The 14,500-nt window shown below is 35.9% G+C and overlaps 1 protein-coding gene across 1 annotated transcript in view; it reads right to left on the reverse strand.

Moving 5' to 3' along the window:
- Positions 1 to 374: 374 nt before the first annotated feature.
- Positions 375 to 14,500, reverse strand: part of LOC117665642 (cytosolic phospholipase A2 epsilon-like) — a 38,941-nt gene continuing 24,815 nt past the window's right edge. The window contains exons 12-21 of the mRNA XM_034417783.3: positions 14,310 to 14,457; positions 13,573 to 13,709; positions 11,415 to 11,637; positions 10,929 to 11,043; positions 8,717 to 8,854; positions 7,635 to 7,742; positions 5,401 to 5,592; positions 3,933 to 4,099; positions 1,196 to 1,382; positions 375 to 614 (exon numbers count right to left, since the gene is read on the reverse strand). Coding sequence (XP_034273674.2) covers positions 400 to 614; positions 1,196 to 1,382; positions 3,933 to 4,099; positions 5,401 to 5,592; positions 7,635 to 7,742; positions 8,717 to 8,854; positions 10,929 to 11,043; positions 11,415 to 11,637; positions 13,573 to 13,709; positions 14,310 to 14,457 — 1,630 coding nt within the window. The 3' untranslated portion in view covers positions 375 to 399. The remainder of the gene's footprint in view (positions 615 to 1,195; positions 1,383 to 3,932; positions 4,100 to 5,400; positions 5,593 to 7,634; positions 7,743 to 8,716; positions 8,855 to 10,928; positions 11,044 to 11,414; positions 11,638 to 13,572; positions 13,710 to 14,309; positions 14,458 to 14,500) is intronic.

The raw sequence follows: 14,500 nt of genomic DNA on the forward strand, positions 1-14,500 counted from the left end.
CATTTCCCATTCTGCATGTGCCTTGAGCAGCAGACTGTCTCCTGACCACCCATTCCACTGTCATTCTGGATGCAAATAATTGTATTAGTCTATCTTTTCAGACTTAACATATCAATGTTAAGTCAGATGGTGTGATGGGTAGAAGTCAGGACAAAATCTACAATGCATTTAGCACATACAGTATGAACATAATTATAGTTGAATATCTAAAGAGGCATGCTTACAATACTGACACATTGACAGAAATGCCCACAGGGCTGGGGTGATGCTGTGTCATTCTATGACACACTTGTTTGTCTTTAAAGGACAACAATGCTTTGCTAATGTAGAAAGTAATTAATTTGAGAAGGGAAAAAAAGGACAACCACAATCCATTTATGATGACACATAGAAAGGAGTTTAATTCTTGCAGCAGTGCTGCCTTTTCCGTTCTATTGCTGCGTGCAAAGCTTGATAAATCAGGTCCTGGTTATTCAGGATGTTGTATTCACTTAGGTTCACAAGCTTGTCAAAATCCTCATCTGAATATTTCAGGCAGTAAGTGGAATATGGGGTTTTGCAAGTAGAAACGTCAATATTGCCACCAGCCATATCGGCTTCGGAGCGCTTCTTGCCTAGAATAAATAACAAAAAATGGAAGGTTATTTTATTATTGGCTTATTTCAGGAGGAAAAAAAATACATTTAATGAAACATTTTCAGCATCTGGACTTTATTCTTTAATCTAGCTTAATATAAATGAGCTCATTTGATCCTGTACCCATTGGTGCAATCTTATTTTTGCCAAATAAAGGCTGCAGTCATATAGAATTCAGCCTCTTCAGATTTCTCCTTCTGAGATCAAAGAGAGGTCTTCAAGTTCAGACAAGAAAATTCAACAATGCACTTCTCCCTTTATCACTGCCCATTGACTTCTGAGTTTGACTTGGTCCATAGACTTAGAACCTTGATGCCAGAAAGGTAAAGAGAAAGAGATTGGTAGATATCAGTCAAAGTGTACGAGAAGATATGAGACTAAGAGCATCAGAAAATCTGTCCCTCTCTCTCACTTCACAATGACCCTAAATCTAGTCAATGATAAATTTTGCAGGGTTAGGAATTGCAGCTTCTTTACTGACTAATTGGAAGGTAATTAATATTGATGATGATGACCAAATAAACCATAGCCAGTTGCCTGATTACTACCAATAACTTACCAGGTGCACTATAATATTGGAAAGTATCATTCACTAATGGAAAGAAAACCAAGATGGGGCAACCAGAACCATCTGACTGATTGAAATAGTAGCATTCTTTCAGCTGTTTCCTGTCTTCTTCTGTTAAGACAACATTTGGAAATGGAATCCCTTGTTCTGTGTAGTATTTGCAAGCATCTTCTAGAGGCTGTGCTCATATAGAAATGAAAAAAAGAGATTTTATGAAAAATGAAAGAAAACAATTGTGAATATTATTATATTCACTACAATAAAACACCAACTATATAGTACCAGTTCAACAGGAAAGTTTGGGCTTTACAAATCCAAGATTTAGAAATTAAATGTGAGACTACTCAACAGAATAAGGCCATGGTGACATCTTTGCTTCTTATAATCTCAGTATTAGAACTGACAGCAAGTAAAAGTTGTAGTAATATAATACAATCATAAAAATTAACAATATCTGATTTTAGGATTTACATAGACTTCAGGCCATCACAGCTAAAAACGGAGCTCAAGGGCCTATTTTCGCTGCAAGAGTGCTTGGACCACCACAGGTTCCCCCAACATGAATGATGTCAAGCTGGCCATGCTCACCCTTTTTCTTTTAAAAGCCTCTGACGATCCAAGCTGATTGCCTGTAAAAGCCTCTGACGATCCAAGCTGAGTTGCCTGATCAGCAGAGGCTTTTTTCTTTTAAAAATATTTTTTCTACAACCTCTTCGGCCGAAGAGGTTGTAAAAAAATGCTTTTAAAAGCCTCTGACGATCCCAGCTGAGTTGCCTGATTGGCAGAGGCATTTAAAAGAAAAAAAGTCTCTGTCGATCAGGCAACTCAGCTGGGATCGTCAGAGCCTTTTGAAAACATTTTTTTACAACCTTTTTGCCAAAGAGGTTGTAAAAAAAATGATTTTAAAAGTAAAAAAAAAATTGGCCACGCCCACCCAGTCACATTACACCCTCCACCAAGCCATGTCCACAGAACCGGTAGTAACAAATTTTAGATTTCACCACTGCATGTACATGTATACATCCGAACTAGACTATGTTGCTTCTCTGTGTCATATAATATATGTGGATTTATGGATAATTCTTTCTTTCTTTCTTTCTTTCTTTCTTTCTTTCTTTCTTTCTTTCTTTCTTTCTTTCTTTCTTTTTTATTTTGTCATGTTTATGTATATTGGAAGTGGTGACCCTTTGAGAGCTGTATGCAATGAAATTTCATTTTAATGTATGCCAATTAATGTACATTTAAAGTGACAATAGTTATTCCAAGTTATTCTTTAAGTCATTCTAAGTTTTGTTCTTTTTATCAGTAATGCTTACTAAAATTATTTGGGAATATATTTTCTTTCCTTTTTGTAGGCTTTATGTGTATTTCTCTTTAGCCAGGTTCTTGTGGATTGTGATTTCACTGAACTAGGGCTGCATAAAAAATCTTGGTTTACATAGGAAGAACCTGGCTGAAGAGAAATATACATACATACATACATACATACATACATACATACATACATGTTTTCTGAGGTTTTCGCGGATGTTTGTATATAGCTTATTTTGTTATTTTGTGATTTGTATTATTGATTATTGTTGTAAGCCGCCCTGAGTCCTTCGAGAGAATGGCGGCATATAAATCGCAAAAATAAATAAATTAATATATAAATAGGTCTTTGGTTATTCGGGTTTTCTCCCGTGTAAAATTGGAAGTGTCTTGGCGACGTTTCGACGAAGTCTCATTCGTCATCTTCAGGCTGGTGTTTTCAGCTTCGTGCTTCTAGGAGCAAACAGCTGCGATCACACATTGCTCCTAGAAGCACGAAGCTGAAAACACCAGCCTGAAGATGACGAATGAGACTTCGTCGAAACGTCGCCAAGACACTTCCAATTTTACGCGGGAGAAAACCCGAATAACCAAAGACCTACCTACACACACACACACACACACACACACACACACACACACACTGGAAGAATCCATTTAATTAAACATATAAAGAAGACAGAAACAAAAAACAAAATGCTAGCAACCTCACAGAGAGTCCATTTCACTAATGGTCATACAACTTTCTAGTAGGCTCCATGCTATCATGAGATCCCCAAGTTAATTCTCAAAGGAATGTTTTCAGGGTTTTTCAGAGGCCATGCTCACCTCAGGAGGAAGTATAATTTGAGAAATGAGATAAATTAATAAATAATATAGTACTGGAAGCAGAGAGAAGCAACTAATAGCAGACGAGATAGTTTTCTCATGACCGGAAGCAGGAAAGTCCAGGTTGATAGGCGTGACTGTGACACAGACTGTGACTGTGCAATAAAAGCCCATCGCCTTTGTCCTTATTTACATATGCCTTATTTACATATGTAATATATGTAAAAAACGAGCAGGGCTCTAACTGTGGCCACTTCTCTCCCCCTATGGACACCCCTTACTGAAAGGGCTAATGTTTACTCTCTTTTATTTCAGTTTTTATCTTTTAAAAGAGTAACCCTTCTCTCATTTGGAAGTCAGACTCATTGAGCTTTATGGTAATTCTTTCAGAATGCACAAGTATACAATTGCATAAATATTGTATGATTTCAGATATGTCCGCAATCTTTTCTTTTACTATTTAAAAAAAAAATTCCACCTCTGGGCAAATTCCACTGAGATTGTTATATCTATTAAATGCATTGTATAGCTTCTACCATATATATATATATCAGACATAAGCAAGCAAGCAATAAATAAAATCTATTACCAATGTTTGTGAACCTGCACTGAAGCTCAAATGCAGGATGACATCCACTTTCCTCTCTAGCCTTAAGAGTGGTGGGCAACTTGTATTGATGAAAAATCCAGCATCCACCAGGCCCAGGTGATCATCATATTCTGTTAGCTGATTGGGACAACAATCCAATGTAGTAGCTGCAAAGGAAACACATTGCTTTGACATCTGGAAACAATATGATTTTCTACCATTTAACTACATTAAATTCAAAGTTCTTTGAGGAGTTTTACTCATTCTTTCGGGTGTACCAAAATATAGCTTATGATTTGCTGTGTGTTGAATATGCTCCTCCCCACAAAGGTTGTCTATTTAATTCTAAAATTTAAAATTTAAATTTAAAATTCAACAATCACAGACCATGAGTTATAAGCAAATCCAGAAATTATTCTAGTGTGCTATGCAAAAGAAATTGTGCAGTGGTTAAATTCTATGTTTATATTAACTTTACTAATATTGGGTACAATAAGTATTGCATAGGAGTAAATGGCAGTTGAAATACGGTATGTATAGGTTGGTATAAGAAAAAACAGCACTACTTTTAAAATGTATGCATTTATGGGAAGCCAATTGAACTCAATGCTTATACAAAATCAATACTTATTAAGGTTCTGAATGTATGTTTCTATGTTCTAATGATAAGTGGACTTGTTTCTCTTTGCTATATCTTTTTTCTTAAACCTTTTTTTTATCTGAAGGGTAAGATGATGGGCTTGTCAGCTAGAAAGCTGACAGCCCAAGAGCAAGACTCAAGTGCAATGCAACCGAGTGAGGTCCCATTGCTTGCCTAGCTCCAGCCAACCTAGCAGTTTGAAAACATGCAAATGTGAGTAGACAAATAGATACCACTTCAACAGAAAAAGTTATCGCATTACATACTTTCATGCTGGCCACATGATGACAGAAGCGTGTCTCAAACAATGCCCTATGCTGAGAATTGGAGATGAGCACCATCCCCTTGAGTCAGTCACAAGTGGACAGGGGAAACCATTAAACTTCTAACCTTAATATTATTTATTATGTTTGTTGCCCATCTTACTGCGAGGCAACTCTGGGCGTCCACTTCTGGATCATAGCCTAAAGTAGCATATATGAATGATATATAACATTGTAACATTGTTATATATTCCCACAACGTTTTTGGCACAGTCCCAAAGTTTTTCTAAAATTTGCTACTCATTAGTCACTTTGCTTAATGCAGTGGAACGGAGATAATATACAATATATGGAGAATAATCAGCAATCAGATTACTAACAGTTTTTAATCTGGGAAGGTATGGCCCTTGGCATGCATTTTGAACCCAAATTCAGACCCAGACTCAACAATGTATACCTCCAGCCTAGGATTTTAATCCCAAATGCACTCATTTAGAAATACATTTTAAAAAGTCTAATCCGAACACCATGTTCATGATGGTTAGAAATCATATGGGCTGTTCACCTTTCCATCTATGAAAATGCGTATCCTCCATGTAGCTGTCATGCATCTGAAAACCCTTCAGAAAATTGTGATACTGAGCAACAGCTAAGCGATCTGTCAAAACCCCACGAAGTTTCGTGGCTAGACTTCCAGGTGGGACAAACATGCGGCTTTTTAGCTCATAGGGTTTTGTAGGTAAGTGTGGGTCTTCATCTGCAACGAGGCACAAAGGATAAGATATTTTTTTTCCTAATTCAAACATGTACTCTTTTTGAAAGAATTGAAGATTAACCAAGAAATGAAAAGAGACCGAGGCAAGGACTTATTTGATGGATTTTTTAAAAATTTGAAAATAAAATGGGAGAAGGAAAGTCTGATAGAGATTCAATCCTATAATGGCCACTTGATAAACTAGAGATTAATCTTCTTAGAAGCAAAAGAAATGGATTTAAAATTGATTTATTTGATCAAGTTTAAAATATGGAATGTTTTATAAAATTCCAGAAACCCTTTATAGACTTTTTGCTGATATTTGGACAGAAATGACAATGATTTTTGTACCTATGAATACATAAGGGATGCACAATGGGAACAAGTCAATCATGTATGTAAACTCATAGGGAGTATGGAACTACTAATTTGCCTGTACTTGTTTCAAGGAAGATCAGGAATCACTTCTTTAAATATTCTTTTTTTAATCTTTTCTTTTCACACTCTGTATATTTTTCTTTTCTTTTTTATAAGGTTTTATATGTCTTTTACTACTGTGAAACTCTAATAAAAAGTATTTAAAAAAAAGATTAGGGTATGTATAACAAATTTTCATTTCAGTTTCGGAACAAGCCTGTATGTTCTGACAATAGAAGTAAATTGAAACTTGGAAATATTTTCTTGTTATTCACCCTAAGGCAGGGATCTCCAACCTTGGCGACTTGATGGCTTATGGACTTCAATTTCCAGAATTCCTGAACCAGCATTGCCAAGGTTGGAGACCCCTTTGGGCCAATGGATTTTGGCAAAAATATATAAAATAAATATATATATAACCTGAAGTGTTTTGAAGAAATTGCTTCAAGATTGGAACAAAACATTCACAGTATAAGACCCGCTCATGGTACATGTGTGTACAATGGTCAGGGACCGAGACCAAACTGGGTCAGTCACTGGGGCCAGAGGTTTAATCATCCACGCTTTCAGACTCATGCTGGAGCCCATCTTCAGGGAACTTCTCTCTATCAACCTGCACTCTGCTAGAGAAGTTCCCTGCTAGAGAGAAGTTCCCTGAGGATGGACTCCAGCATGAGTCTGAAAGCTCAGATGATTAAATCTCTGGCCCCAGTGACTGACCCAGTTTGGATCCTGCAACATTATCCTGGGACACATATATTCACTTTCATTGGTGACATCTGTGGTGAGGGCTCAAAATGAATTAGAACGCAAATGCAATGTCACGACCCAAGTCCTGGTCCTTTTCTACATGCATTGGCATTGTATGCATACCCACAATGAATGGGTCTTGTACTGTGATTTTGTGTCTACCATCTTGTCCAGTTTGATCCCTTCTGAGCATGCAACTGGGTTTCATTAGCAAGCATGCAGCCATCATTTCTGATCCATCTCTAACTTTACATTTTACATTTCTATCTAAAGACTAGTAGCAGTATGGCTGTCTTGATATTAGGGTTATATTTCTCATGAGGTTCAGTTCTCCTTTAAGACTACAGTACCATAGTGTCTTTTGCTAAGATAGGCTTGTGGTTATTGAAATCATTTCAAGGAAAATATCCTCAAAATAATTCATTTCTGGATTGAATATAGAGTAGGTTCACACATGCTGCTACACTGTGGCTTGTGTATCTATGATTTACTGAATAAAACCACAGTTGGCTGCTGCAGTTCCTTCCTGCAACACACTAAACCATATTTTACAAATAACAATGGCTTAGCCTACACAGCTTAAACCAAACAAGCCCACACAAAGTGTGTGAAACAGTAGTGGCTTTCAATTTCAGCCGCTACCGGTTCGCTCGTGGGCGCGCATGCACGACGCTTCTGTGCATGCACAGAGAGGTCCGGGTGGGTGGGCAGAGCCTCCCGCTGCCGCCGCTACTGGTTTGCCCGATCCAGGGCGAACCGGTAGCAACCTACCATTGGTGCGAACTCAACTATAAAATCTTGTCAGGTTTCCCCTCCCCCAAACTGTATTGGTTGAACAATGGAAATTCAGACAAAGCATAAGCAAGAAAGATACTCACCAATATCTATAAATTTGTCTTGAGTCCATTGATGCCAGAATTCTTCTGAACTGTTAACTTTATTCCAAATATACAACAAGTTGAGTGAAAATATGCTACTCCACATACCTATTGGGGAGGAGAATGATATCTTTACTGGCAAGCTAAAAACAGTTCAGTTGAGAATTGTCCTGCCATTCATCTGACCCAGATGATTTCCCTTCATGTGTTAGTTTTAGTTTTGTTTCTTTTCTCTAAGAACTCAAAGCATTATGTATAGCCATTTCTCCATTCTTCACTCATAACAACAACCCCAGAGACTGAGGCTGGACTTGAATCTGGCTCTTCCCTAGTTCTTCATTTCTGATTTCTCCATAACAGAGACCTTGCCTAAATTTATGTTTGGAATGCCTGTGTGAAAAATGGGCATTTAAAGAATTGTAAACAGTTGTAAACAGAAGGAAGTGATCAAGCTGGAGGCTACTGCTAATATTTAATGAAATATTTACTACCTTACTATGTTCTGAGTGGAAGTAGAAGGACACTCATACTCATGAATGTTTTATTTGCAAGGTTTGGGTATATATTCACATGCAGAAAGCTGGGACACTCATACTCATATTATCACAAATAAATAAATATCATAATTTCTTCATTATCATGGTTACCTAGAGGCATCTATGTTCTCAGCCTGTATTTTCTTTTGGAAGCTTATATTATTTGCTTGAATCTGGCTTCAGAAGAAAGCCAGAAGTCTACATTTCCCATGTATATCTCCCTCTCCTCCTCTCCTCTTTCAAATTTATTTGCTGCCCGTCTTGAGATTCAAGGTGACTCTGATAATTAATTAATTTTGTCCAAAACAAAAAGACTGATAGGTTCATGTTAATAATCTTAGAACAGCCAAGAGTGGCAATGTATGGTCCTCCAACTCTCCTCATCTCTTTGACCATATTGCTAGGCCTAATGGAGATTGGAGTTCTATAACATCTGCAGGACTTGATGTTGACTGTCCTTGAACTCATGAATCAGATCAGGGACCCACCTATGAGATGCAAAATAATAATACTTTGATATTTCTATCAGATAATTGATCACATCACCATGAAGATAGCACAACCGGGTTTCTGGAAGCTTCTTTATCAGGCGGCCCATGAAAAATTCACTTCCAAAGTCCTCAGGATGCACAAAGGCTCCATACTTCAGAAATCCCACCTCATACGGTGTAAACTCTAGCCATTCTGGGGAAAGAAGAAAGAAAAAATAGTACCTGAGCACTCCTAATTGTAAACAAGTGTAAAGAAACCTGAAAAGCAAAAATAATTTCCATTGGACAAAGAGGGACAGCATTTGGGGAGAGAAACCTAAAATTATCCTTCTACTGGCCATACAAACATTTTCATTGATCACCATCCTGAATCAACTTATTGTGTTGACAGCATCCAAAGAGTTGCAGGAGAAGACAAATATACTCTTTCAAGTCCTGTGGGAAATTCCAGAATTATATACAATATACACACAGAAAACTATGTTACTGGAATTAGACATTAAAATGTAAATAGGATGCCTTGGTTAAATATTGTGCTAAACAATTGAAGCTTGCTTGCTTAATTTGGACCTGTCAACTTCTAACCATTCTATCCCAACCATAGACTTTACAGAATTATTACAGGCATAATTAGAGAGAAGATCAGCTGCCTTGAGTTTAAATTAGTTTAAATTACAATGTATTTTAAGTTTACATTGAAATATATTTAAATTTTAAATAAATTTGAAGTGCATTGCTTTAATAAGTTGTTTGTTGCTTATAGTCACTTGGATCATAAAAGCAGTTTATAAATTCAACAAATTAAAAGAAAAATTAAAAATTGGCGGGATATAAAGCTTGCAAACAAAATAATGAAAAGTAAGCCACCTTGGCTTTTGAATTTGTTCTTGGTTCTCAGTAGCAAAAGAGTATTTCTTGTTGAACCCAGATTTTTTAAACCCAGATTTCTAATGAAAGGGCTCTTTCTTTCTTTTTCCTACATGCATGTATAGACAAACAGTTAAATGAAGGAGCTTACGGTTTATGAGAATATGAGGTATATTTATTTGCTTAGGAAAGCAAAGGCTGAAATACTCTCATGCTATTTTATTTGTTTGTTTGTTTGCTTCCTTTTTAATCAGTGGAACCATATCTTTTTGAAATGCAAATACACAAAATAATATTTAAAAATCTTAGCTGCTTTAATGCTTTGTCACAAAGGATGGCAGGCAGAAATAACTGAAATTATACGCCCAATTACTTAACAGTATGTTGAGAAAACCAGTTTGGTTTAATGGTTATGGCTTGAAACCACAAGACTATGAGTTCTAGGCCCTCCTTAAACACAAAGCCAGTGGTTGACCTTAGCCAATTACTCTTTCTTAGCCCTAAAAACAAGGTAATGGCAAACTGTATCTGAAAATCTTTCCAAGAAAATTGAAAGGACTTGCTCAGACAATTGCTAAGTCTGACTTAAAAGTACAAAACAAAACAAAACAAAAAAGTAGGGGAAAAAATAGAAACAAGCCCACCATTTTGATTATAACTTCTAAATATATATCAGTAAAATGCAACCACAGCTCAATAGAATGCATCTTCAAATAAGTGGAACTAATAGTTGGATTTCCAGCCTTCATTTTTAGATCCCTCACCTAAAATTAACACTGCCATTCATCTCATCAAATCAGCTTCATTACAAATATATACGGGAGATAGATGATCTCATATTTCATAAAGCAAAATCAGCCTCATTCTATATCTACATATAAAATAAATATAAACAGTATGTAGATCAAGTAATAATCAGATGTAAATATTTGGGATGTTTACTTAAAATTTGAATATTTGACTTTTGAATGGATGGATGTTAATAGTGGCAATACTGTGGCAGCCAGTTGTGATGCTAGATTTCTATAGGAGGTGAATTTTAAGAAACATACTCTACCCTCATATAAATATTTTCTTAAACTCAAGCTTGCCTCCTAGTGACTTCATGGAATATGGGTGTAACTTCATTGGCAATAAAACTGAAGTGGTTTGCCATTGCCTCCTTCTGGGATTTCTTTTATTTTGCCACCTAGTCTACAATTTAAATCTTAACCAGGTTTGATTTTGCTTAGCTACTTGGAGATCATCCAAGGTTGGTTAGAGACTGCCATCTATGCTAATAACTAGGAGATGTAATCCTGTCATTCATATTCGGTGGCTCCAAATGGATGTAAAAGCAAAACTCATTTTGTTATAATAAAAACCAAAACCCAATCTCTCTCTTTAGTGTTATCAGTCACCTTTGAAGTCTTGAGTGCTGTACTTGTCCTTGATGTTAATAGTTACGTAGATGGGCAGAGGGTTTTGTCCATTTATCAAAGATTCTCTCTGCTCTGAAAGCCTGTGATTATCTTTCTAATTGTAAAGGACAAAAAACAGAAAAGTTATGAAATAGGTACATAACGTAACAAGCAAAAATACATAAATACAAGTGGAAAATCATCTTAATATTAAAGATGCTTAAAGCAACCCGGTATAGGATAAACCTAAATATAACAATTGAACATAAGTGGGTGAAACAGAACACCTTGGCTACTTGCAACCCAAATTAATGTTTTTACTATTAATGTAACAGAATATTTACTTCCAAGTTTTATCAAATAGAGGTATTTAATAAACTAGCAATTGGTGTTCTAATTAGTGTATTATCACAACATTACTCTTTATATTTGTATAACATAATTCCCATAATACTTAGGAAGTGAAAAAAAAATATTAGACTATACCCCATCATTTAACAAATACTCTATGACGAGCCCCCAGAGATCTATAAAAGTTGTCGGGAAGCCCTCCTGTTTCCTTTGATTCAACTGTTGATAGTAGTATTTCATACGGTTCGGGGTGAACATTTCCAACTTGCTTTTGGTCACTTGTTTCTTAGCCTCCTGTATTTTTTCATGTAGATCGTTCTGGGACCAGTAAGCATCCCTGTATAGATGTGCCATGGCCCTGAAAACACACAATGCAATCAAAGAGAAATATACCAAAAATTAAAAGTACTTACAAACGTGTATAAAACGATACTCTGAGACTAGCAGCAATACATTTCTAATTTCTCCGCAGTGTTTCTTCAGTCAAATTCTCATTAAGTTTATGCCAACAAACTACAATTTGGGTTTATAGATGTGGCTAGATATTAGGAAAATAATTTCCCATTGGTATGAGTAACTCAGCAGTTACTCAGCAGAAGAAGCAGAGTCCCTTTCACTGGATAAATTCAGTGAAAATCTGATTGAAAATTTTAATAAGGATTCCTACATTAAATGTCTCATTTCAACTGGACGGTTGGCCTATCACAGCTCCATATAAAATTAGATAGTTTTGAATAAGCCAGCAATCTTTCATATTGTTCAGACGTTTTTCAGACTTGCAAAATTGCTCTCTATAATGCTACTAGTGTTTTTGAAAATACTTAAATGATTTAAGGATAAAGACAAATAATAAAGACATCTATATAATATATTATATATTATGACATCTATATACTATATTATATAATAAAACATCTATAAAGTTACATAGCGATACACTTATCTAATAAAATGAAAATGACCAGTATAAAAATACAAATTTGGTTTTAAACATGCATAAACACAAAAAACATCCATATTTGATTAAAATACAGAGATCTTTAAAAGATCATTGAGAAAGTCTCATAGTTCCATATGTATTGACAGAGTGAATAATAGTGCTTCTAAATGTAAACAATTGCTAGATGAAGGAGTTGACTGTTTTTAAAACAATTAGGTGCCAGATTATGAGAGTATTATGTATGTCTGAGACTGATCATCCTATTTTGGGCTTTCTTTACCAATTCATTTTTGAAGTGACCCATAGGATTTCAGAAGTTTACTACAAAAGTCACAACCATGAATGACTGGTCCAGTGGTGAAATGTAAAATTTGTTACTACCGGTTCTGTGGGCGTGGCTTGGTGGGGAGGAGGTAATATGACTGAGTGGGTCTTTTTTTTTTTTTTACTTTTAAAACCATTTTTTCTACAACCTCTTCGGCTGAAATGCTTTTAAAGCCTCTGATGATCCCAGCTGACTTACCTGATTGGCAGAGGCTTTTTTTCCCTTTAAAAACATTTTTTTCATGTTGTAGAAATAATGCTTTTAAAAGCCTCTGATGATCCAAGCTGAGCCGCACGATCATCAGAGGCTTTTTTTTTTTACTTTTAAAAGCATTTTTTCAGACAAAGAGGTTGTAGAAAAAAATGCTTTTAAAAATTAAAAAAAAAAGCCTCTGATGATTGCGTGGCTCAGCTGGGCAATGTGGGGGGGGGGGGCAGGGATTTTTGCTACCGGTTCTCCAAACCACCCATCTCCATCGCTACTGGATCGGGTGATCCGGTCCAAATTGAGAGCATTTCACCCCTGGACTGGTCCCAGGCTAGCACTGACCAACCAGCAGAAGCCAACAGGACGTTCCTAGCCACACCACTTTCTCAGATTTGGAAAAGTTGGACTGTTTTTGGTGTAGAAAGCTACATAGAGGAAAATGTGCATTGGCCATTCTAATAAGATACACAACACGAAGATACAAAAAATTTAGCATGCTAGCATTTGTGGAGTAGTCGTGTATATGCATCTATTTGAAAAATGCAGATGAAGTTATTTGATGCATTAATAAATGCTTTAAATGCTCTTATAGAAATAAAGAGGCCAAAGAGATTGGAAGTTGTTGCACACACTGTATAATAAAAGCAGAGGAGAAAAATAAAAGTGAGATTATTCATAATCAATAAGATGATACGAATATAAGAATGTCTACATAGCATTACTATAGATTTATGTAAATCCACAACAATGTTAGAAGTATTACCATGTTACTTCTCTTGTATTAAATTATTCCCAACAATCTATCATGAATTTTTACTTACCATGAAGTTCCAGACAAGCCAGACATGTATGTTACACAATCCATAATATTCAGCTTTTTGAGTGCTCTTATAGAGCCAAATGTTGTTGTGTATGACCTTGTCCCACCTCCAGTTGTCATGATTGCCACCACAGGAACCTGGGAAAACAAGGACATGGCAAATAAAAAATAAGCACAAAATAGAACCTGGATAATAAATGTGTGGTATTTGGAGGACAAGGGTCAGCCTTGCACTTACCTGAGTGCCCCTTTATATGTTCTACCTCAGATTTCTCAAATTTGACAGTCTTAAAACATGCTGGCTGGGGAATTCTGGGAATTGAAGTCCAGATAATCTTAAAGTTGCCAAATTTGAGAAACACTTGAATATCTAAAGAAGATGTATATATCCTTGGCATTCAGTCACTTGAAAAAAGGGGACTCAGGTTTTTTATAACACCAAAAACAACACTCACTGTGTCAGTTCTTGAGAACTTGTTCCTTCAAATAACAGTAAAATACATTCAAAGAAAGTTTATTGTTTAATTATTAGAAAGATGTATATATCTATATCTCATTTCTTATTTTAAAAACCCAGATTGCAGTAATAAATTAAACAATTCAGAAAAAAATGATAAAAACACAACAAAGATAATCCAAAACTGATAAGCATAGGTAATGACTGAGAGAAAACTTGTCGGAAATAGAATAAATTGATTTTCTTTAATGTTAAGAAACATCTGTCAGCAACCCACATACCTCGTGATCTTGCAAGTCATAATCTAGCTGGAGAACCTGCTTCAAAGCTTGAGCAACAATTCTTTTTCGCTTACACAAGAACTCTTGCTCTTGTGAACAGAGATCATATCCCAAGCGCACATCTAGGTCTCCTGGGCAGGAACAATTACTAAGACATAAAACAGAATTTAGAAACTTTATCTCAATATACA

Source organism: Pantherophis guttatus, chromosome 1, assembly GCF_059756535.1.
Source record: "Pantherophis guttatus breed Tessera chromosome 1, ASM5975653v1, whole genome shotgun sequence".
In the NCBI taxonomy this organism is placed as follows: Eukaryota; Metazoa; Chordata; class Lepidosauria; order Squamata; family Colubridae; genus Pantherophis; species Pantherophis guttatus.